Raw genomic sequence first — 23,476 nt, forward strand, 5'->3', positions numbered from 1 at the left:
GCCACCTAGCCACCTAGCCACCCCCTCCATGTCTTTTCTAACCCATTCCCTTTTGTGGACTCTGCATTCTAGTCAAACTGAACTGTTCTTTCAGTTCAACTTATCTTCTCCCATCAGAGGAGGTGGACTCCTCTCAGATCTCTTGTGGTTTGTTAAGTTGTTTTTCAGTTGTGTCTGACTCTTTGTGACCCCCTCACATCTCTACCTAATGATATCTTTTCCTTCCTGGTTACTCTCATTCCCCCCCCCCCCCCATCCTATCTCTCAATCCCCATCTCAGACTTAGAATCCCTAGTCTCCTGTAACACTAAATCTAAGCACCACCTTCTCCATGTGGTCTTCTTTGATGCTCCTCAGATGACAGTGCTTCTCACCCTCTACTCTACCCCATGACTTTGAATTTTTTTTAATATACCTATATATGGTCATGGTTTCTTCTTCATTAGAATTTTTAATGAAAGGTCAGTGACTCATATTAACTTCTCTCTTTGTATCTCTAGTAACTGAAATCGCCTGGCATATACATAGTAAGAAATTCATAAATGCTTGTTGATTATTTTCTAGACCAAGCTCTCTTTGAGCTTGTGTTCTTTCCCAGCATGAGAAGTATAATGGAAAGCACACTGAAGAGAAAAGCTGTTTGTTTTTGTTTTATTGTTTTTAGGTTTTGCAATGCAAACAGGATTAAGTGGCTTGCCCAAGGCCACACAGCTAGGTAATTAATATCAAATGTCTGAGGCCGGATTTGAACCCAGGTACTCCTGACTCCAGGGTCAGTGCTCTATCCACTGTGCCACCTAGCTGACCCGAAAAGCTTTTTTTTTTTAAAAAATGAGTTAAAGGAGAGTTATAAAATGTAAGCTGTGACATTTTACTAACTGTGTGACCATGGGTAATTTGGTTTCTTTATCTGTAAAATGGTGATAACATGTGTACCAACTACTTTATAGGATTGTCATGAAAAAAAGGGCTTTGTTCATCTTTAAAAAGCACTCTCTAAATTTGATTTCTTATTTTTATTATATTCCCAACACCTAGAACAGTATCTTGCTATAGTAAGTGTTTGATAAATATTTTTCAATTGAATTGAAAATTTCACTTTTTCTTTCTGCTAGAATAGATCATCTTCAGCTATTTCTTTTCATCATAATTTTAACACTTAAGGGATTGATCTCAGACTCTTTTAAATCATATGACTGTGGCATCATTAGATACAGAACTGGAAGAGACATACAGAGTCATTTAGTCCAACTCCACCATTTTACAAAGATGGAAACCAAGACTCAGCAAAGTTAAAGAGTGATTTGGTCAAAGCCACCAGGGGTAACAATTGGGAGATAAAACTGGCTCTTTTGACTCTAAATCTTATATTCTTTCCATTGTGTCAAACTTTTCAAAGTCATCAGCAAAACACACACACACACACACACACACACACACACAGCTGAAAATCATTCTGCTGTCATATGATCATTATAAGTATTTTCCACTTGGTTATACTACAGACTTAGATAACCTTGGGGGTTTGCTGGAAACAGCTCAAACCAGTTTACAAGTGCCAGATTTTCAGAGGAAGCATTTATTCTCTGAAAATTGGCAAGCAACAAATTAGGACTTGATTTATTGTTTGGTTGATTGTTTGGACTTAAGAAAGTGATGGAGAAAATGTTAATAATGCAGATGAAGCTTAAAAAGTCTATTGTATATGCAATTTTTTCCTTGGAGAGATAGTTGTCAAACATTTACTTTCACACCCCTGAAAATCCCCAATTGAAAAAATGACATTCCTTTCTCTTTCGGGATGATTAAGACAGGGGTTTAAAGACCAAGAGTGAAAATATTTTGATTAGAAAAATGTCAGGAATATAAGGGGGAAAAAAGATGGTACAAGAAGAAATGACCTTCTCAGCTAGTTCCCAGTGGTGGAAGCTAGAGAAGTTGCTCAGGATTTCCCAGGGACAGAAAAGGGAGATGGTAAAGACTTGGGACACAGGAAAAAAGTGATCCCTGACTCCCTTTCCACAATAGTGTAAAACATACAATTTAAAACACTGAGTCAGCAAACTGTGGGTTAATAGCTTTGAGAAATTTCTTACTGCTCCATAATTAGGTGAAAGCTGTTTTGCTGGGTAGTTCTGAACCCACTGACCATTTCAGAGATTTGGTTTAGGCAAAAGGAGCATCATGATACCTGTTCTGACATATAGCTGAACCAACCAACCAAGCTTAAGGTCATGAAGGAGGAAGACAGTTCTAAAATCCTCGTTGGAGTTCTTGAGGAATCCAGAACGAAACAGACTGAATGAGGACCCTCCCCAGACTCTTAACTTTGCTCCCCGCCCCCAACCATTCCAGGAATGAGCCTAGAGAATGTCCCTCCGTGGGTCCTGTTCTGATCCCTTGCAGGAGTCCTAGACCAGATTCCAAATTTTAGTTTTGGGGAAACTTTTAAAGTGTTGCTATTTGGGAGTGGAGGTAAGGGATAAGATATTGATGATGATGATGATGATGATGATGATGATGATGATAATATAATAATAATCATAACTTTCATAGAATCCCTATACTGTGCTAAATGCTTTACAAATATTATTTTTCATTTTGTCTTCACAACAACCCTGGGAGGTGGGTACTATCATTACCCCCATTTTACAGTTAAGGAAATTGAGATAAATAGAGGTTTAAATGCTTTGCTCAAGATCAGAAGCTAGGGGCAGCTAGGTCGTGCAGTGGCTAAAGCATTGGTCCTGGAGTCAGGAGGACCTTAGTTCAAATCCAACCTCAGACACTTAATAATTACCTAACTATGTGACCTTGGGCAAGTCACTTAACCCCACTGCCTTTGAAAAACCAAAAAAAAAAAGATAAGAAGCTAGTAAGTGTCTGAGACTGGATTTAATCCAGGTCTTCCTAACTCCAAACCCAATGCTCTATTCACATGGACATCTTAGTTGCTTCTTAACATGGGCAGGGGATATTGGAGCAGTTCTACCCACAATGACACTGAGCTTCCTCATGTGGATAAATGAGGACAAGGGGTACCCACAGAAAATGAGCCAACTGACATAAGAACCTTTTAAAAAGCCAAAACAAAACATGACTACAGCAGGAAACATGATTCACTAGCACTTATAACTCCAGAATCATGTACACAGGACTAAAACATAGGTTTAGGCTTGGAAATAGCTCCACTCAATCTTTCCAGCCCCATTGCAGATTATTTGCCCTCCCAAACTCAGTGATCCAGCCAAACTGGCCTTCTCTATGTTCTTCAATCTCCCATCTCTATGACTTTTTTTTTTATTATATTTAAGTAAATGAGGTTAAGTGACTTGCCTAAAGTTAGGCAATTATTAAGTGTCTGAGTGTGAGGTCCTCCTGAGTCCAGGGTCCATGCTCTACACACTACATCACCTAGTTGCCCTTTCTCTATGACTTTTTATAGTCTATCAGTCCACTTACCTGGAATGCACCCTAGCTTTATATGCACCCTCCTTTTCTTTGAGATGAAGCTTAAACATCATGCATCAAGTTTGTCGTGATCTTTCCAAATGCCAATGCCCTCCCTCATAAATAATCTTGTATTTCATTACTTTACATAGATATGTAAATATATTCATATTTATTCACTTTACATTTGTGCCACATATATTTCTATGTGTAGTTGTTATCTCCACTATTTGAATGCAAACTTCTGGAGAGAAAGGGTTATTTCATTTCCTTTACTTGCATTCCTAGCACCTAGCATAATGCTTGAAACATAGTTTGTTGTTGTTGTTGAGTCATTTTAGTTATGTCTAACTCCTCAGGATTCCATTTGGAGGTTTATGTTGGTTTTTTTTTTTTTGCAAAGATATTGGAGTGGTTTGCCATTTCCTTCTCCATATCATTTTATAGATGAAGAACTAAGACAAACTAAATGACTTCCCAAGGGTCACACAGCTAGAAAGTGTCTGAGGTCAGATTCGAACTCATGAGGATGAAACTTCCTGATTCCAAACCTATGTGCCACCTAGCTACTAAGATCTGAGTTCAAATCTGAATTCAGATATATAGTAGGCTGTAATAAATACTCATTGATTGACTGACAAAATAAAAGTTTTGCATAGACCATCAAATATAGTTCCTCAATTTTGCATTTGAGGAACAGAGACTTAGAGAGATTAAGGCAACTTATCTGCATTTACCCAGGTCACAAGTGGCAGAGTTAGGATTTGAATTCAGGTCTGTCTTCAAATCTGATTATCTTTCCGCTGTACCAAAACCTTGAGGACATCTAGCAAAGCTATGAACTCAGAAAGTTCTCCTCTGTTCTTCACAGTAATGTCCAGTTTTCATGGGATGACCTTGACTGGGAAGAGCTACTTATGAGTTCTACCCAACCCCCTTCCACAATACTTAATCCTTGCTTTGGCTGTCATCAATGTTCCATCTTCCCTTCACCCAAAACTAATGTCAACCTGGAAGAAATGACTGAAGATTCTGGGTGATGTAGCAGAGGTGACTAAGTAACTATTGGGCAATAGCAATCATAGATTGTGAACCTTGAGAAGGAAGCAATGACCTTAGGAACATATGATGGGGGTTTATATATTCGGCCTAGAATGATAACTTACCTGTCCATAGTTCCATGGACATGGACGGATCCAATTCTTGTTACCCTGGTAGATGAAGCCATGATCATTCATGACATACTCCTGTCTCTGAGGCTCACTTTCTAAATAGACTTCATCAGCTTTAGAAATGAGAGCAGGAGATAGGACAGAGAGATTAATTATAATAATTCATATTTTTTACCAAGTTTTTACAAAGTTCTTTTCTCACAACAACCCTGCCAAGTAGGCAGTGTAATTAGTATCTTCATTTTTTTTCAGATAAGGAAACAAACTTTTTTCAGGATTACACTGTGACCTGATGGGACCCAACTCAGGGCTTTGGATTCCAAGGCCAATGTTATTTCTATTGCACTGTGTTGCCTTTCCCAAATCCCACATGTCATACTGCCCCATCTGCCTCTCCAGGCCCTCCAGACTCACAGGTCCAATAATACCAGAGTTCTTCCAATGGAGGTTACATGACAGGCCTCTTACTGTTTGTGTTCCTGTAAACATCAGACTTTGGGATGAGCTCCTGTCATTAACAGTAAGAAGCTGAGGCAGAGACTGCTCCAACTCTAAGTTGGGGATCAGGACCTTCTTTGGATCATTGGTGTTTCCCAGGTACTACTTACAGACCCCAATCTCCCTCCCTTAGAGTCAATCAACAAACATTCATCAAGCACCAGCAGCTGGTAGCTCAGTGAATAGGGTGTTGGGTCTGGAGTCAGGAAGACCCAAGTTTAAATCTGATCCCAGACACTCACTTGTGTGATCCTTGGTTAGTCATTTAACCTCTATCTTAATTCACTGGTGAATGGAGTAACAAATCACTTCAGTTTCTTTGCCAAGAAAATCCCATACAAGGTCACAGAGTCAAACACGACTGAACATGGCAATGATACTTGCCCTCGGGATATACAAGAAAGGCAAAAACAAAGTCCCTTCCTTCTAGGAGCTCCTATTCTAATTAGGGAGACAGACAACAAACAACAGGGTAGCTAGGAGGTGCAGTGGATAAAGCACCAGCCCTGGAGTCAGGAGTACCTGGGTTCAAATCCGGTCTCAGACACTTAATAATTACCTAGCTGTATGGCCTTGGGCAAGCTACTTAACTCCATTGCCTTGCAAAAAACCTTAAAAATAATAATAATTATTATCTAGCTGTGTAGCCTTGGGCAAGCCACTTAATGCCACTGCCTTGAAAAAACTTTTTTAAAAAGTCTACAAACTTTTTTGTACATAGCAGCTACATACATATAAGATTTATACAGGGAAGTAATCTCAGAGAGAAGGTTCAAGTTAGGGATGTAGAAGGAAAGCAGGAGAGAAGGGAGAAACCAAGAAAAACTTCTGAAAGAAGGTGGTGGAATAGCCTTAATGACCACTTATGGAGAGAAAAATAAGGAATTTACATATTGACGTAGACAGGACAGAACATGTAGGATCTGCTCCATGTCTAGATAGTCCTTCTCAAAGACAGGAAATACAGTAATCGTGGCTACTTTCATGCCCCTTCTGCCATCAATGCTTTCTTCTAACCAATAGATGTCAATAAGTGATGGTGATAAGCAACAACTATTGTTGCTACTCTTCATTTCAACTGTTCTCTCTATCCCCTCCCAATACCCTTTGCCCTCTACCTTTGGGTTACTTCCAGAATTAAAATGGACCAGAACACTGGGGGCAGTGGAAGGAGTGCTACCAATGATACTTGCCATTAGAAGAGGTTATAGACTCTCCCACTACCGTATTATTTACAATCCCCACTCTATCCCCAGTGCCTATTTGTGAGCTCACTGCGCATTTGTTGGATGGGCAGGTGATGATTCCCTTTATATTTTGCCTAGGATAAAAATACTATCTCATCTATGAGATGTATGATGGAGACTTGTTAATAAATGTTGCAAGTGGAAAAATGAAGAACCAAAGCAGTTCTGAAGACTTTATTGTCTAACAATTGCCCTAAGGAAGAGAAAGGGAAAGAGATAAAAACAGAAAAACAAGAGGTACACAGAGACGACTACTAAAAAACAAAGACAGAGAAAGAATAACAGAGTAATACACTGAAGGATGAAGAAGAGGAATAGAAGAGATAAAAATGATATGGTACCTTAAATATTTCACTTGATTCTTACAACAATATAGTGAGGTGAATGACATAAGAAGAGAAAAGGAATATGGATGAAAATGGAGTTTTTAATAACATTGGGGATAACAAATATGAAAAAAGTTATTGGTTTAGATTTATTGGATATGGTCTTATTTCAGAATTGACAAATTTCAGTCTAAATGTCTGATGAAATCTCAATTATTATCTTCTGTCATAATAACTCTTCAGAGGAATGAACTTTCTGGTTTGAAAACTCATCTGTATTTGATTTTGTGAATATCTGTGCTATTTGTGGATAAGAACAGCTGGTTTTTGCTCTGTACCATGTGGTACATTATGTAGCACCAGCATTATGTGGTACCAGCAAAAAAAATGCTTTGTCCCATTAAAATGAGAATGAATCATCCATTCTGGAAGTCCCTTAAATAGATACCTGCCCCACAAACCACCCTAATAGATGCAATAGGGGTTTCAAAAGCAGTCAAAGGTGTGGTGCTCACATTCAAGAAATTTATAATCTAGTTATTTCTCAACTACATCATACCTTCTTCCAAACATTGGATTTTAAATACCTTGGATCCCCTGTTTTCTGTATTACTACTACATTTTTCTTTCTTGTTTTAAGATTTGACATTTTATTTCAAGAGATCACTTAAACCCTTGCCTTGGATTCAGCTTAATCGCCATATTACAGTCCACTAAAACAACCAACATACTTCTCAATTTTGACTAGTCAGGCATGCTGGCAAACTGGAAAAATGTCTGCAATGATGCTTATGCTTTGGAAAGGACAATTTATTCTATGACCTAATGTGGGTGGGGAGATGATACACAGAGAAAAGTACTGATTCTGGAATCAGAGCACTTAAGCTAAAATCCTGCTGCTTATGCTTACTGCCTGTGAGACAGTGAGTAAGTCACTAAACTTTCCTGGGCCTCAGTTTCCTTAGGATTGGATCAGTAAATTTCTGAGAACCCTTCACCTCAAGTTCCATGATCCTAAGTCTCATCTTATGCTACATGGGAGGAAAAGTCTGTAAGAATCAATTCAGGAGATAGACAATTCCTTATTGTTGGCAATCTTTGAGAGAAAGTTGATTGGTCACTTATTGATGACATAAAGAAGATGTGTGATTTTGGTAGGAGTTGGATTAGCTTGGCTCTGCTTTGATCTAGCTTTGTTTTTAGACAGTTCAAAGGTTGTGGTTTACTTGGTACACTACTGATAAAGATATTAATTAAGAACAAGAACCAGATATATGTTCTCATCTATAGATGGCACAGATAAATATTCATATCATTAAAAACAGGTTAAGTTTAAAATCCCTTCCCATTTCTGGATTCTATAATTCTATGACTCAAAGGTGGGAGGTGTTAACTAATGGGGTGGAAGACTGAATTAACATGCAAAAAGAGCTTGAAAGGCTGGAACACTGGGCCTTTTCTTTTCATTCCCCGACCCCCAAAGCAATGGGATAAACGACTTGCCCAAGGTCACTCAGCTGGATAATTATTATGTATCTAAGATTGGATTTGAACTCAGGTCCTCCTGACTCCAGGGCCAATGCTCTATCTACTGCACCACCTAGCTGCCCCTTCATTGGGCCTTTTCTAAGAAGATTAAATTTATAGGGAAGGGGGGGAAGGTAAGTGCCAACACTATGTCAAAATGCTTTACAAATATTATCTTTATAACAATTCTTTGAGGTAGGAAACTGAGGCAGGCAGATTGACTTTCTCAGGGTCTAACAAATAGTAAGTGATAGTGTCTAGGGATAAATAATGAGACTAAGTATGTATGTATGTATATGTATATGTCATATATCATGACATTTAATATGATATATGTGTGTGTGTGTGTGTGCATATATAAAAAATTCTTCTTGGAGTCAAAAAGATTTGGGTTCAAGTCCTATTTATGACGTATCCTGGCTGTGTGACCTTAGGTAAGTCATGTAACCTCTCAGTGATTCCAGTCACTGAAGTACTTTCTAAGTATCTCTCTAAGGTAACTCTCTAAGGTACAAAAGCAGGTGCTGATCTTGAAATAAGAGAGTAAGTTTTCTCACTGGGAATTTGTGATAACAGTGAAATTTCAGGGATGGTCTAAAAAAATATTAAAGTTTGACACTTGGTATTACAAAAATCAATTATCCATGGACAAGATTGGAGAAGTATAACAATGCAATAATTTATGTGAAGAAAAAAAAAACTTTAGGGGAGTTAATGGATTAGAAGCTCAAAATAAACTGACCAGTATAGCATGAGATTCCCCCAAAGTTAATGTAATCAAAGGCTGCATTAGTAAAAGGCAGATTGTCTGAAACAAGGGAGGTGACAGTCCTGGTTTACTCTGACTCAAACCATGTCTGGGGCATTGTATTCAATCTCAAGCGACTCATTCTAGAAAGGACAGTGACAAACTTGTCTTGTGACCTTGGATTTTTTGTTGTTGCATAATATAGAGAGTAGCACCTGAGAAGAACGGCCCAGAGAGAGAAGTCTAAGTCCCTGAGCGTGCATTGACAGCCATCATCTGACCCAATTAAGTACAAAGGTCCTTAATAAATTACCTGTCTTGGTTAGAAATGACAGTAAACTAAAGAAAAGCATGATCCAGTGCCATAACATGGTGCTACTATAAGGACAGGAGTCTTGCATTCTAATCATAGCTTTACTGGGCACTTGCTAAGTGACCTTGGACAGGTCATTTGATCAAATTCCTCACCTTACTTTCTTAATTTCCTTTTAGACAACTCAAAATCCAAGAGGCTTTACTGATTTCGTCACCTCCACCCTATTTGTGGCTTCCTTCTGAGATCTCTTTCTAAGATTTATATATCTTATATATTCCTAGTAACTTGTATATTATCCTTTCCATTCAAATGTGAGCTTCTTGAGGTCAGGGACTATTTTTGTTTTAAACTAAAAAATTTTAATTTAACTAAATTTTAAAATTATTTGTAATTAAAAATTAAATTTAAAACCATTTTGTTTTCAAAATTTCACCCTTAAAATATACAAGAAATTTCTTTGTATTCCCAGAATTTAGCATAGGGCTTGAAACATTATAAGCACTTAATAATACTTGTTCACTCAACTCTCTAGGCTTCATTTTCCTCATCTGTCAAGAGGTCACAGTAATGGGTATTATTGTAGTCACAAATGTCATCAGGTTGTTCTAAGAACTGAATGAGACAAAATGAGAACAGTTTGAAAAACAATAAATGTATTTTCTAATACATATATACATATATATGAATACATACATGTACCCAAATATAATATAATATTATAAATGATTTGGCATGAGAGGACCTAGGTTCAGATCCCTACTTGGCCAAGTCATATAACCTCTATGGGCATCAGTTTCCTTCTCTGTAAAATTAGGAGGTTGGACTAGCCTGCTTCTGGGATCCCTTACAGTTATAAATACATAAACCTCGTGTTATATAATTCATTGTACTAGTAACCCTAAAACAATCCTATCAGGTATGTTAAGGATGTGGCCAGTGTGGCCATTGCCACAGACCAAAAGGGATTTATATATATGAGGATTCATTTATAGTCTTCAGTTTTTGTTGCTGCATTTTTTTTCCAAATGAGATCATTTTTAAAGGTTCTCATCACCTGGAGTACATGTGTTTTAATACTTAGAACTGGGGACCTGAGAATGGAAACTAGGAACTGGGGATGAGGGATAAAGATTGAAAGACAGTCCATCATAATTACAGATAGGCAGAAAAGAAAGGAGTTGCTAAGTGGAGCAATAGACCTCTGGGGCTAAGGTCAGGAAGACCTAAGTTCAAATTCAGCCTCAGGTGCTTACTAGCTGTGTGACCCTGGGAAAGTCACTTAAACCTTGTTTGCCTCAGTTTCCTCATCTGAAAATGAGCTGGAGAAAGAAATGACAAACCACTTCAGTATCTTTGCCAAGAAAACTCCAAATAAGGTTACAAAAAGTAGCACACGACAACAGAAAGATTAGATAACTTATCCCTACCTGGGCACCAAGGATTGAAAAGAACGATGAATTCCCCGAGGTGATATGCTGTGACTGGTCCTTGGAAGGAATCGATGTGAATCTTTAGAAGGTATTGACCAACTGCTGCCATAGGCGGGGCACACAGACTGACTTCTAGGAAGTTGGCTCCATTGGACTTGATCAGTGCAATCCAAGGGCTCTTGAAGTTTGGTTCTCCTATGGAGAATACAGCTCGGGTGCCCATGGACAGGTCAGGCTTTGGACCTATGGACCAACAAAAGGATTTGTGAGATCAAAATAGTACCTGGTCTCTCCCAGGGTCTCTCTTCATTTCAATTCCTCTCTTGGGAGATGACTCACCAGTCTCAGTGATGAAGATGATTTTGTCCAAGTCTGACTGGAATCCCCTGTTCTTAAAGTATAGTGTGATGAAGAAGGGCTGGCCCCGACGTACTATGAGCCTCTGGAAGCTGATCTCCTCTGTGTGATGCTGCACATTGTTTTGGTAGAACTGAAAGTCAGAGACAGACACCTCCAGCCCTATGAACAGCAAGAGAACAAACATTGTCCCTCTTATTTTTATCCTAGTCAAACTCTTCTGAGGAGCATAACTTTGACTAGTAAACCAGAGCTGCAGGTTACTTAGGGCCTGGCCTCCTCTCCTCCTCTTGAAGAAGGAAGACCAGGGGAAAAAGGGAGCCTGAGATTCCCTGTAAGTGATAACATTAAGGAAGGAAGCCACCATTAGAAAGAGGTTCCAAGTCCTAGGTGATTCATAAGCCAGGGTGCCATCACTTTGGGACAGATCCTGATAAGGAATTGAATTTGGGGCAATCAAGACTCTCCAATCTTCCTTCTTAGGCCTAAAATGAAATAAAAGTTGATGAACTTGAAGAAGAAAAGATTTAGGTGGATTTAATGTCTATTTTCAGATATTTGAAGTTGTCACAAAATCTCAGAGCTAAAAGGACCTTCAACCTAAAGAATATCCTACCAACTTTCTTACAAGTAGTCATCTCCAATGAGGTAGATGCCTCTACCTCCCAAAGAAGCCTCTTCTACTTTGGGATGCTGAAATTGTTAGAAAGGTGCTTTTTTTCCCCTTTTTTGTTCTTCAGTCATTTCAGTTATGTCCAAATCTTTATGGATTTTCTTGGCAAAGTTACTGGAGTGGTTTGTCATTTCCTTCTCCAAGTCATTTTATAAATGAGGAAATTGAGGCAAATAGGGTTAAGTGACTTGCCCAGGGTCACATAGTCAGTGATAGGCTAGATTAGAACTCAGAAAGAGGAGTCTTCCTGATTCCCCAGGCCCTGTGCTCTATCCACTGAGCCATCTAGCTGCCTGAAGTCTTTCCTTAAATCAAGTCTAAATTTGACTGCAACTTCCCCCCACTACTTCCAGTTCTGTATTCTGGGGCCAAGTCAATTAAAGCTATCTCTAATACAGGATAGAAGTTTGAAATCTGTTGTCCCATTCCACCTGCTCTCTTCCTTCCCCACCATCAAATACTCCTATCTTCTGGCAGTTAAGTGACAAAGTGAATAGAAATTATTGGACATAGAGAAAGGGAAACCTGAGATCAAATCCAACCTTGGCTACTAATTAATCATATGATCCTGGAAAGTCACTGAACTTAGACTGTGACTTTCTTGAGAACAGGAACTGTTTTTTACCGTTCTTTGCATCCTAAAGGCACTTAGTAAATATTTTTTACTGGCTAAACTTAAACTCTGTAGTTTCATCATCTGTGAAATGAAGATGATAATAATAATAGCATCTCCCTCCCAGGGTTGTTGTGAAAAGAAAACAAGACAATGTTTGTACAGTGCTTTGCAAAACCTGAAGGCATATATGATGATGTTTGTCCTTCATTCTTGAAGAAGATCAGAGCATCAGGGAAGTGATGCCGTGACAAGCAAGTGAATTGGATTTAGTAAATTTAATAAATCATCAGCTTCACTTTTTTCTCTAGAGCCACCTGGGTCCAGAGGCTAGATATGAATCAGGATGACTGGAGATATAAATGTTAGATAATGATGGTGGCAAGTGGGAGTGCTAAGTATCAGCAGTTCCCTTTTTTAAAAAAATTTTTTATTTTTAGGATTTTGCAAGGCAAATGGGGTTAAGTGGCTTGCCCAAGGCCACACAGCTAGGCAATTGTTGAGTGTCTGAGGTCAGATTTGAACTCAGGTACTCCTGACTCCAGGGCCGGTGCTCTATCCACTGTGCCACCTAGCCTCCCCTGCAGTTCCCTTAACTTATTATCATGTAGGATTATCTTGAAGCCCTTCATATCATGATTTCCCTCCCCGTTCTCTAGATGATCATTGTCTATTTCTAAAATGCAGGCTATTTAGACAATGTTCCCCTTTCTTCCTTACGAGAACTGTTTCCCTTTACATGTTCAAAATTTTATTTTTGAGATCTTCTCATCCCATCTAAATGACTTACTGTAGAATTTTAGTTCATGAAATCCTCTGTTCTTTCTCAGAACTCTATGAATTATTGTTGCTGTTCAGTTGTGTCCAACTCTTTGAGATTCCATTTGGGGTTTATTGTCAGTGGTTTCCCATTTCCTTCTCCAACTCATTTTCCAGGTGAAGAAACTGAGGTAAACAAGGTTAAATAACTTGCCAATAACAGATAGTGAATGTCTGAGGTCGAATTTGAACTCAGGTCTCCCTAACTTCAAGTCCAGTGCTCTATCCATTGAACCACCTAGCTGTCCCCATGAATTATGCTCTACAAAAATCTAAATGATAGTTTATTCATAGTTGTACTATACTCTGTCACAAATTCTAATGTGAAGTAGTCACTGCCTCCTGGGTTCCCGTAATTTTCAGCCTATACTAAACTTAATCTTTCTCCTTTTGCATATATGGAATACACTCTCTCCTTTCTAGCCCTTGCCTCTGCTTCATAGTCCTTCTCTCCCTTTAAGATTCCTCTTAGGGACTTACTTAGAGACTGAGACAACTACCCTGATTGCAGTGAATAGAGTACCAGTCCTGGAGTCAGGAGGACCTGAATTCAAATCCGGCATCAGACACTTAACAATTACCTAGCTATGTGACCTTGAGCAAGTCACTTAACCCCATTGCCCTGCTCAAAAAAAAAGATTCAACTTAAATGCCATCTTATGCATTTTTCTGATTTCTAAGTCTCCTGGTCTCTTGCTTTCCAAACCATATTTATTTAACTATTTTTTATATTTATGTTCTTAACTTGAATCCTCCATTATGTTGTGATATCCTTGCAAGTCAGAATTCTTTGTACTTGTAACCCTCTGTAATTCATTCTTTGTTCTTGTAATCCCTAGAGTCCAATATAGTTCCTAGTATATAGTAGGCTTAAAAAATGCTTGTGGATTGATTCTTCTTTGCTGGTGAGAATCAAATCCAGAATGGAATTTTTTTTCCTTGCTTTCTCATCCCCATCATTTTTCTTTTATACTCACTGACACAACCACCCTGATCCAGAATGTTAGGCTTTTGTAAACAATCTTATAATAGATTCTTAACCTATTTTGTGTCAGGGACCCTTTGGAAGCTGGATGACTTCCCAGAATCATATTTTAAATGCATAAAATAAAATACATAGGACTAAAGAGGAAAACAAAGGTCAATGGAAAATTAAAGTGAAATTTTTTTAAGTTTAATTTTTTATAATAGTCATATTGTTTCAAGAACAATTTTGAGGGAATAAGTTATTTTGACTATTATAAATACTCTATGAAGATTCTTTTTTGCATTCAGAGAATGAATTGATAAATAAAAATATATAAAGTAATTTATATGTACACTATTAACATATATCTATACCTACAAATACATATATATATATATATATGTATTTGTAGACCTGTTTATGTCTAATGGTAGCCATCTCTAGGGCAGGGGAGTTAGAAAGCAAGAAATTTACATAATAATTTTATGGTATATTTGAAAAGGATCACAAGTTGTGCATAGTAGATTTGCAGTTTCATGTACAGCCATCTCTTTTGTCTGTGTTATGAAAATGTTTATTTCATTCCATAATTTTTTTAAATGTAATTTTTTTCACTTTCAAGTTCACAGACCCCTTGAAATCTCTCCATGGACACCAAGAACCCCTGTTCTGATTGTTTTCTCCACTCTCTAGTCTTGTCTTTATTTGTGGTCTATCCTGCATTTTATTGGGATTTTTTTTGCAGTGGGGTTAAGTGACTTGCTCAAGGTCACACAGCTAGGTTAATTAAGTATCTGTGGCCAGATGTGAACTCAGGTCCTCCTGACTCCAGGGCCAGTGCTCTATCTACTGAGCCACCTAGCTATCCCTATCTTGCATTTTAATGGCTGATTAATCTGCCCCAAATACAACTTTTGATCTTGTTATTAAAAAGCTTCAAAAGCTTCCTATTGCCCACGGAATAAAATCTATAATCCTTAATCTTGCATTTAAAAACTTGCATAATATATCCTCATCTGTTTCTCCAATCTCATTACTTCTTAATTTGAGCCCTCTGCTTCATCCAAACTTGTCTCCTCACCATGCTCCTACTATAGTTTGAACATTACTTCTTCACAGTTGTTTCCAAAATACCCCCCACCTTTTCCAATGCACCCTGCTCCACAACTCATCTCTTCTGGAATGTTTTTTTTCCATTTTTTTCCCAATCTACCCAACCTTGAAGGGTCATCTTAAATGTCGCTTCCTCCATGAAATCTTCTCAGATAAATTATCTCATTATCGTCTATATCCCTATAGTATTTATTATCATAGAATTATAGAAATGAAAAAGACCTCAAAGCTATTTATTCCAACTTCTCCTGATCAATAATCTGCTCTTCAACAGAGGCAGCTGGTTGGCATAGGGGATAGACTGTTGGACTTAGAGTTGGGAAGATCTGAGTTCAAATCAAGATTAAGATTGCCATGAGATTTTTGGTAAGTCATAAAACTGTTTTTCTCAGTTTCTTTGATAGTAAAATGAGGATGATAATAATAGTACCTACTTCCCAAAGTTGGGTTAGTTAGTTGATACAGTTAGATAGAGTTCCAGACAGGAAGATTTATCTTCTTGAGTTCAAATCTGGTCTCAGACATTTACTAGTTGTATGACTCTAGAAGAGTCATGCAATCCTGTTTGGCTCAGTTTCTTTATCTGTAAAATGGAGCTACTTTCAATAATTATTATGAAAATGAAAGGAAATATTTGTGAAGTGTATTGTAAACCTTTAAGTGTTATATAAAGGGTAGTATTATTATTACTATATGGTGAAATGAAGTAAGCAGGACCAGGAAAACAATATACACAATGACTACAACAGTTGAAATGGGAAGAATAACCATAATAATAATAAAATATAATAAATAATATCTAAAATAATATCTAAATAATAAATAAATATATAATGTACAATAATATGTTGCTGTATTATTATATAGTAATATATTATATAATATAATATATATATATAATACCTACATAAATAAATAATATGTATGAAGTCTAATTAAAAATAATAAAATATAATAATAATAAACTATTAGAAATTTATAATAATCAAATAGCCCCAATAAGAGATAGAAGACATCCTCCCCCACTTCTTTGCAGAGGTAGGAGACCATGGCTCTGAAATATTGCCTAAATATTAGACTTTTTCCATATATTGGTTAATATGTAGAATTTTTTTCTTCCTCTTTTAAATTTTTTTTTTTATTCTAAGGGATGTATTCTGTGAATGAAAAGGAGGGGAGGGATAAAGAGTTAACTAATATAAGTAATATGAAAACAAAAGTTAGCAATAAACATTGATTTTATTTAAAAATGTTTAAACATTTACTTAAGAACAATAATAGTTGACATTTATATCTTTAAAGTGTATATGACTCTTTACAAAACTGTGTTTATATGTATTACCTCATTTGAAGAAAAGTTATTTTATTCTCATTTTACAGATGAGTCTCAGAAAGGTAAAATAGTTTATTTGATATAGTTAGTGGCTCAGTTCATATTTGAACCCAGGTCTTTGTTGACCCCAAAGAACTTCTTCCAAGTGTGTTTGCCTTTGCTTGAAGACTCACCATGTGAGAAGAAGCTTCCTTTTCCCACTGTTGTATAACTAATTGTTAGGAAACTTCTTCCATCAAGCCTAAATGTCATTTTCTTCAACTTCTGCCTATTGCCCCCACAGAACCAGAATAACAATCTTTCTTTCTTTTTTCCTTTTCTTTTTGGTGGTGGTGGGGAGACAATTAGGGTTAATGACAATTAGGGTAATGACTTACCCAGGATCACACAGTAAGTGTCAAGTGTCTAAGGTCACATTTGAATTCATGTCCTCCTGACTTCAGAGCTAGTGTTCTATCCCCTTCAACAATCTTTCTTCCACATTACCTGCTTTCAAATACCTGAAATCTCCATTAAATTTTCTTTCTCTAGGCTACCATTTCCAGTTCTTCATAGGACATGAAAATTTCATCCAGTCTGTCCTCTCATTTAACACATATGCAATACTATTGCACATTATTATTTAATAGTTTTATGGGTTTTTTGATTTGACTCTCTAACTAAATTGTCTGACTAAAGGTAGAAGGTGCATGTGACCTTATATATACTAGGAAGAGGATATTAATTGATAGGTGTGCTTGCTGACTTGTGTATTTAAGCTCCATCTTGTCTTCTTCTCTCTTTCCCTGATCAATAAGGCTCTACACATTTGTTAAGTGTCTATTGTGTTCCTTCTAGACATTTTTGGTAGCTACTGGAAATACAAAGGCAAAGAAAATGAATTGGGACCTGAACTTAAGGAGCTTCCATTCTTTCAGGGAGATTAAACACTATGGACATATGTAAGTTTACATAAAATATTTATAAAATGTGAAGTCATTTTTGGGGAGAAACAATAGCTACTTTGGGCATTAGGAAAAGTCTTATGTGGTAGGCCAAGGGAATAGTGAGGAGACACAGTGGATAGAATAGAGGACTTGGAATAAAGAAAAAAATCATTTTCATTCGTTAACATCTGGCCTCAGACACTGTGGCTAAGTCACTTAATCCTGTTTATCTCAGTTCCTCATCTGTGAAATGGACTGGAAAAGGAACTGGCAAACCACTGTGTCTCTGCCAAGAAAACTCCAAATGGGGTCACAAAGAGTCAGACACAACTGAAACTACTCAATAGCAGCAGCAACAATAACAAGTTCATATTTGCACTAAGCTTTGAAGGAAGCTAGGGCATTTAAGAAGTGAAAGTGAGGATATATTCTGATCTAACATACCATAGAGTTATAGAATCTCAGAGTTAGAAGTGAGCAGAATATTCCCTTTTAAGAGTTAATATAACTATTGAAGTCCTCTCAGGGTTAAAAATCATTAAAACAAAGACAGACTATTACCCTTAGACTATTCTTAGAAGAAAAGAGGGACAGAGGCCTTGCATTCCCAGTCAGACACCCTCCTGATTCTGTTAGGGAGGAAAATAGTGGAATATTTCCAGAGACGAGACCTTGCATTCTTAGTTAGCCACCACCTATTTGATGATACACTGGGAGAACAGTAGACTGCCTCCTCTTGTTTGATGAAAAGTACTAAGAAGACCTTGCATAGACAACAAAAGGTCATTAGAAATCTTCTTCTGATACCCTCGCCATCTGGATGGTGAGGCAATATTCTATGAAAACATTTTATTCTTCTCTTTGTTACTGGGTAGATTTTTTGCATAAATATTGTAACTCTGAAAACCTTAACCAATCAGGTTGGAAGAGAAGGGGCTAAGGAGGAGGGGAATAGCTCTAATCTTGCTTGACTGTCACCTCAGAGCAGCAACTTGATCTTCATTACCTTTGTGAGACTTGTACCCTTTTCCTCCAGAAAAACTAAAATAAATTTTCTTTTTTGCTCAGAGGAATCTCTATATTTTTAAAAGTAGATTTTTATTCCATACAGAAGGAACATCAGAAATCAACTAATTTAACTTCTATTTAAAAAGAAATCCCTCTTACAACATCCCAGCCAGCTCTTACTTGATCCCCAGGGATAGTGTGCTCATCATCTATCCAAGTAAGCATTCCATTCTTATGCATCTTTCATTGTTAGAAATTCTTTCCTTATATGGATGCCAAATTTATCTCCCTTTATCTTTCACTCATTGGTACAAGTGCTTTCCTTTGGTACCAAGCAAAGTATGTGTAGTCTCTCCCATGACGCCCTTGGATAATTTTTCTCTCCTCCCACCATTCCAGCCTTGATTCTCTCTTCTTGTCAAGAAAATCTGCTTTCTATTCCCACACATTATTTTCTCCCACCTCTAACTCTGCTTCCATATGAAGAATTTTCCCTCCTACACCATTTTCCTCTTCCAGAGCATCGCCTCCTCTGTGAAATCTTCTCTGACTGACATCAATCCACCTCTAATCTCTCCACTTCCTCTGTACTCTCTGTAGGTGTCTGTAGAGTCATATAGTCATTTGTATATCTTTTTAGTGGGTGTTCTTATATCACTTGTGTTTATCCCATATCTCCTATTAGACTGTAAATTCCCTGAGTTCAGAAACTTATGTCTTCAGCATCTCTTCATAGCATCACATTTAAAAACAATTTACTAACATACTTTCAGTAAGGAACATGTTTTGATTTATTTTCCCAGAAGTATGAAAGGAGCATCCAGTTTAGGGCAAGAAGAAACTTTAGAACCATTTAATCATCTCATTGGAAGAAAGTTATTGATATATTTTGATTTTTATGTAACTTTTATTATTGAATATGTCCTTCCTCCCAGTGAACCATTCCTTGTATCAAAGAGTTTTTTAAAGGAAAGGAGGGGGGAAAGAATTCTGCAAAACCACCAACAAAAAAACTATCAACTGAATGTGACAGTGTAGGCAATATTTCATATCCATAAACCTCCACTTCTGAGAAGAAGGGATACATTTTCACCTCTTTTCTAGGGTTAAATTTCTTAGTTATTATAATGATAAGGCTCCCAGATGTGATATTCTCTGCACTATATTCCACTTCCACTCTAAACTTCCACACACTCAGTCTTATCTGGCACAGTAGCAATTATCTACCTGCAAAGGGTTAGTTAGTGACATCCAACCAATATAGTTCACTGAGAAATCCAGGAGGATAATTTATACAGTAACAACAATATTGGAAACCTTAAGAACTTTGATCAATGCATGGACCTCCAAAATACCTGGTGCCTATCCCCTGACCAAGAAGTGATGGACTCTGGGTGCAGCTAGAAACATATAGTATTTTCTGGACATGAACAATTGGAGAATTTGTTTTGTTTGACTATGTGTATTTGTTATAAGGGTTATGCTTTTCTTTTGCATTTGGGAGGGAGAGAACTGAGAGAAGGCGGATTTTGGTCAATAAATAAATAAAATTGAACTGAATAAAATTTTGTATAGATAGACAATGGATAATAATTTTAGGAAAAAATAAACATGTATCACTTTGTGACGGATTTAACCACAGTCTTCTTCTCATTGTACTAAGCAATAAATGGGACAACTAGGTTACTCAATGAATAGAGCCCTGGTCCTTGAGTCTGGAGGGCTCCAGCATCAGACACTTACTAGCTGTATAATCACTGAACTGCCTTAGTTTCCTCATCTGAAAAATGAGCTAGAGAAGGAAACAGCAAGCTCCTCCAGGATCTTTGCCACACTCAAGTGAGGTCACAAAGAGTCGGACATGACTAATTGACTACACAACAAATATCTCTCATAGTAACTAACCCTCCTAAACTAGACTGTTTCTAAATGTTATCTGTTCCTAGATACATCATTGGAACAAGGCTACATCCTATGTTTTTGTTTTTCAAAAGCAAGGTTATGTCCTATGTTTTTGTTTTCTAAACCTTATAGGTTTATATTTTACATTGATAGGACAGGGTGTGGACTTTTCCCACAAAGTTTTGTGATGAATATGTGAGGCAAATAAAGATTTTACAAAGGTGAAAGAAAGGAGGACTTATAGAATTACAGAAAACAGATTAAGGATGCAGAGAGAATCATGATAAAGGATAGGTGGAAAAGTGGGAAGCTCCAGAGTTCTTATTTTAGATAAATTTTTATGGATTCCAAGGCACTTTCTTCACAACAACCCTGTGAGGTAGATATGTACGCTTCATCAGTCCTACCTGTTGAAAGAAGGAGAAGTGACTTGCCCCAAGTCACACAGCATTTTAAATAGCGAAGTCACACTAGAACTCAGGTCCCTTAAGAGTCAGTGCAGAGTAGTAGAAGGGACCCTGGAGCTCTGAGTTCAAAAGATAGCTTTGTCACTTACTAGTTGTATGACCTTGAGCAAATCACCTCTCTGATTCTCAATTTCCCCATCTGTAAAATGAATAGATTAGACTAAATCATCTCTAAAGTGCCTTCCAGCTCTACATCCATGTCCAGTTTCCAAATGTTCTGTCAGAGGTCGTGTTGACCTCCTGAACTCTGATTCTGACTCCAGCTATCTACATCTGGCTTCTCTCCCACCTCCTCAGTAGACAGGCCGGTTTGTACTAAGTTTTCTTCTCAGAGCTCCACACCTGCTCTTTCAGGCTTGGTTGGTTTCCTCCAGTCACATCTCTCTTCCCTCCACAATCCCATTTTCTCTCTCCTTTCTCTGTTTGCTCAGTCTGGTTATATGTGTGGGCTTTTCCTACCTTGTGCCATGGCCGATGCCTCTCTTTCTCTATTGTCCATATGACAGCTGGATGGACTGGAGCTTCCAAGAACCTGTGTCTGGAATTTTGACCTCCCCTTCCATTCAATCAGCTCCAGAAGGCTCTGAAGGCGGGGCTAGTCGAGAGGCTTCCTCTTGTTTACAGGGTAGATCACAACAGGTTTTCTCAGTTCACCTCTGGTTTTTCTTGGCAGGATTGCTTGGCTTACCAGAAGCTAAGAGACCAATGAGCTGTCAGCATGAAGTGCCATGTGGACCTCTGATAAATATTAAACAATACTACTATTTCTCAGAAGGTGTATTCAATATCCCTGCCAGGTAGAAAGATGACAGTAGGAGAAGAAAAAAAAAAGGTTCACAGGACTTAAGAGATCAAAGTCTCAAAGTCTCATTGATCACCATCTTGTATCTGACCAAGAGCCCTCTCAGTGAATTCTTTATTTTTTCCTGCCTGGGTAAAGCAATGGAGTTAAGTGACTCGTTCAAGGTCACAGATCTAGTATCAAGTGTCTTGAGGTTGGATTTGAACTCAGGTCCTCCTGACTCCAGGCTGATCTTCTATCCACTGCACCACCTAGTTGCCCCTCAATGAATTCTTGACAAGTATCATCAAACTGCTACTTAGAGACTCCTACTAAGGAGAAACCTACTGTCTTCCTACATATGGAATTTTTTTTCTTATTTTGTATTGAGATCTACCTCCATGCAACATCCATTGCTGGTCCTAGTTCAGTTCTGCCCTATGGAGTCATATAGAATGAATCCTGTCCTACGTGGTAGCTCTTCAAATATTAAAGGATGCTAGCTTGACTCTTTTATATTTTTCTCCTCAATATATTAAATTTTTCCATTTCCTCCTAATAATTCTGGTAAGGTGGATTCTCCAGTCCTTTAGCCAGTCTAGTCACTCTCTTCTGGATATGTTCCAGCTTGTCTAAGTCTTTCTTAAAATAAGATGTTTTCCCTAAAAATATTAAATGCAATATTGGAGATATGGCACAACCAGGGTAGAATAAAGTGGAAATATGGCTTTTCCCCAGTTTGGACATTTTGTATCTCTTAATGCAACCTGGAATAGCATTAGGCATTTTGGTTGCTATATCACACCAGTGATTCATTAGTGAGAGTGTGTTCACCAAAATACTCAAATCTTTTTCATAGGAGCTGCTATTGAATCATTCCTCTAATAGGAAAGGGAAATTTCTTTCTTAGGAAGAATAAGTTTCAGAATTCCAGGGGCATATTTAACAGTTTGGTCACCCTCTTAGAACCATGGCAGAAGAGATGTGTAATCCTTAGACCTGTCAAGGCAGGTGAAACCCTGGGGAAGAGACATGGTTGAGGGACTCACCCTCATCCAAGTCTGCTCTGCTCAGAGCTTAATCTGATGTTGAATATATATATATATATATATATATATATATATATATATACGTGTGTGTGTGTGTGTGCCCCAATGGGTCCTTTTCTTTATGTTAATATGTTAAGTGCCAAAAAGACCAAGTCTGCTCTAAAATCAGAAATATATTTCTTTTCTACACTTGTTCAGTTGTTTTTCAGTTACGTCCAACTCTTTAGAACCCCATTTGAGGTTTTCTTGGTAAAGATACTGGAGTGGTTTGCCATTTCCTTCTCCCATTCATTTTACAGATAAGGAAAATGAGGCAAACAGGGTTAAGTAACTTGCCCAAGGTCACACAGCTAGTACATATCTGAAGCTAAATCTGAACTCAGGAAGATGCATCTAAGATCTAGATTTGACATTTTATTGACTGTGCCACCTAGCTGCCCTTCTTTGCAACACTGCCCTGCTTCAAATTTGAGAGAGTCAGAGAAATTTACACTGTAAATATAGTAAAACAAAGAGAAATAGAGGATGCTTTTTGGCAAATATGGGGGACTCTGAGTATTGGTTAGTTCTGCTGAAAAGAGGGAAACTTTTTAGACTGATATAAGGATTGTCTCCCTGGGAGGGGATTTATTTCTTAAATCAAAAACAAAGAATAGCAATAAAATTCTTTTTAAAAAGTCCTGTGATAGGGGTGGCTAGGTGGTGCAGTGGAAAAAGCACTGGCCCAGGAGTCAGGAGTACCTGGGTTCAAATC

General features: G+C 37.6%; 1 protein-coding gene across 1 annotated transcript in view; it reads right to left on the bottom strand.

Moving 5' to 3' along the window:
- The window catches only part of TGM5 (transglutaminase 5), a 63,333-nt gene extending 41,819 nt beyond the window's left edge, over positions 1 to 21,514 (bottom strand). The window contains exons 1-4 of the mRNA XM_074235232.1: positions 21,352 to 21,514; positions 11,054 to 11,233; positions 10,712 to 10,957; positions 4,617 to 4,735 (exon numbers count right to left, since the gene is read on the bottom strand). Of these exons, the coding sequence (XP_074091333.1) occupies positions 4,617 to 4,735; positions 10,712 to 10,957; positions 11,054 to 11,233; positions 21,352 to 21,391 (585 nt within the window). The 5' untranslated portion in view covers positions 21,392 to 21,514. The remainder of the gene's footprint in view (positions 1 to 4,616; positions 4,736 to 10,711; positions 10,958 to 11,053; positions 11,234 to 21,351) is intronic.
- Between the last annotated feature and the right edge of the window lie 1,962 nt (positions 21,515 to 23,476).

Source organism: Macrotis lagotis, chromosome 4 (genome assembly GCF_037893015.1).
Source record: "Macrotis lagotis isolate mMagLag1 chromosome 4, bilby.v1.9.chrom.fasta, whole genome shotgun sequence".
Classification (NCBI taxonomy): domain Eukaryota; kingdom Metazoa; phylum Chordata; class Mammalia; order Peramelemorphia; family Peramelidae; genus Macrotis; species Macrotis lagotis.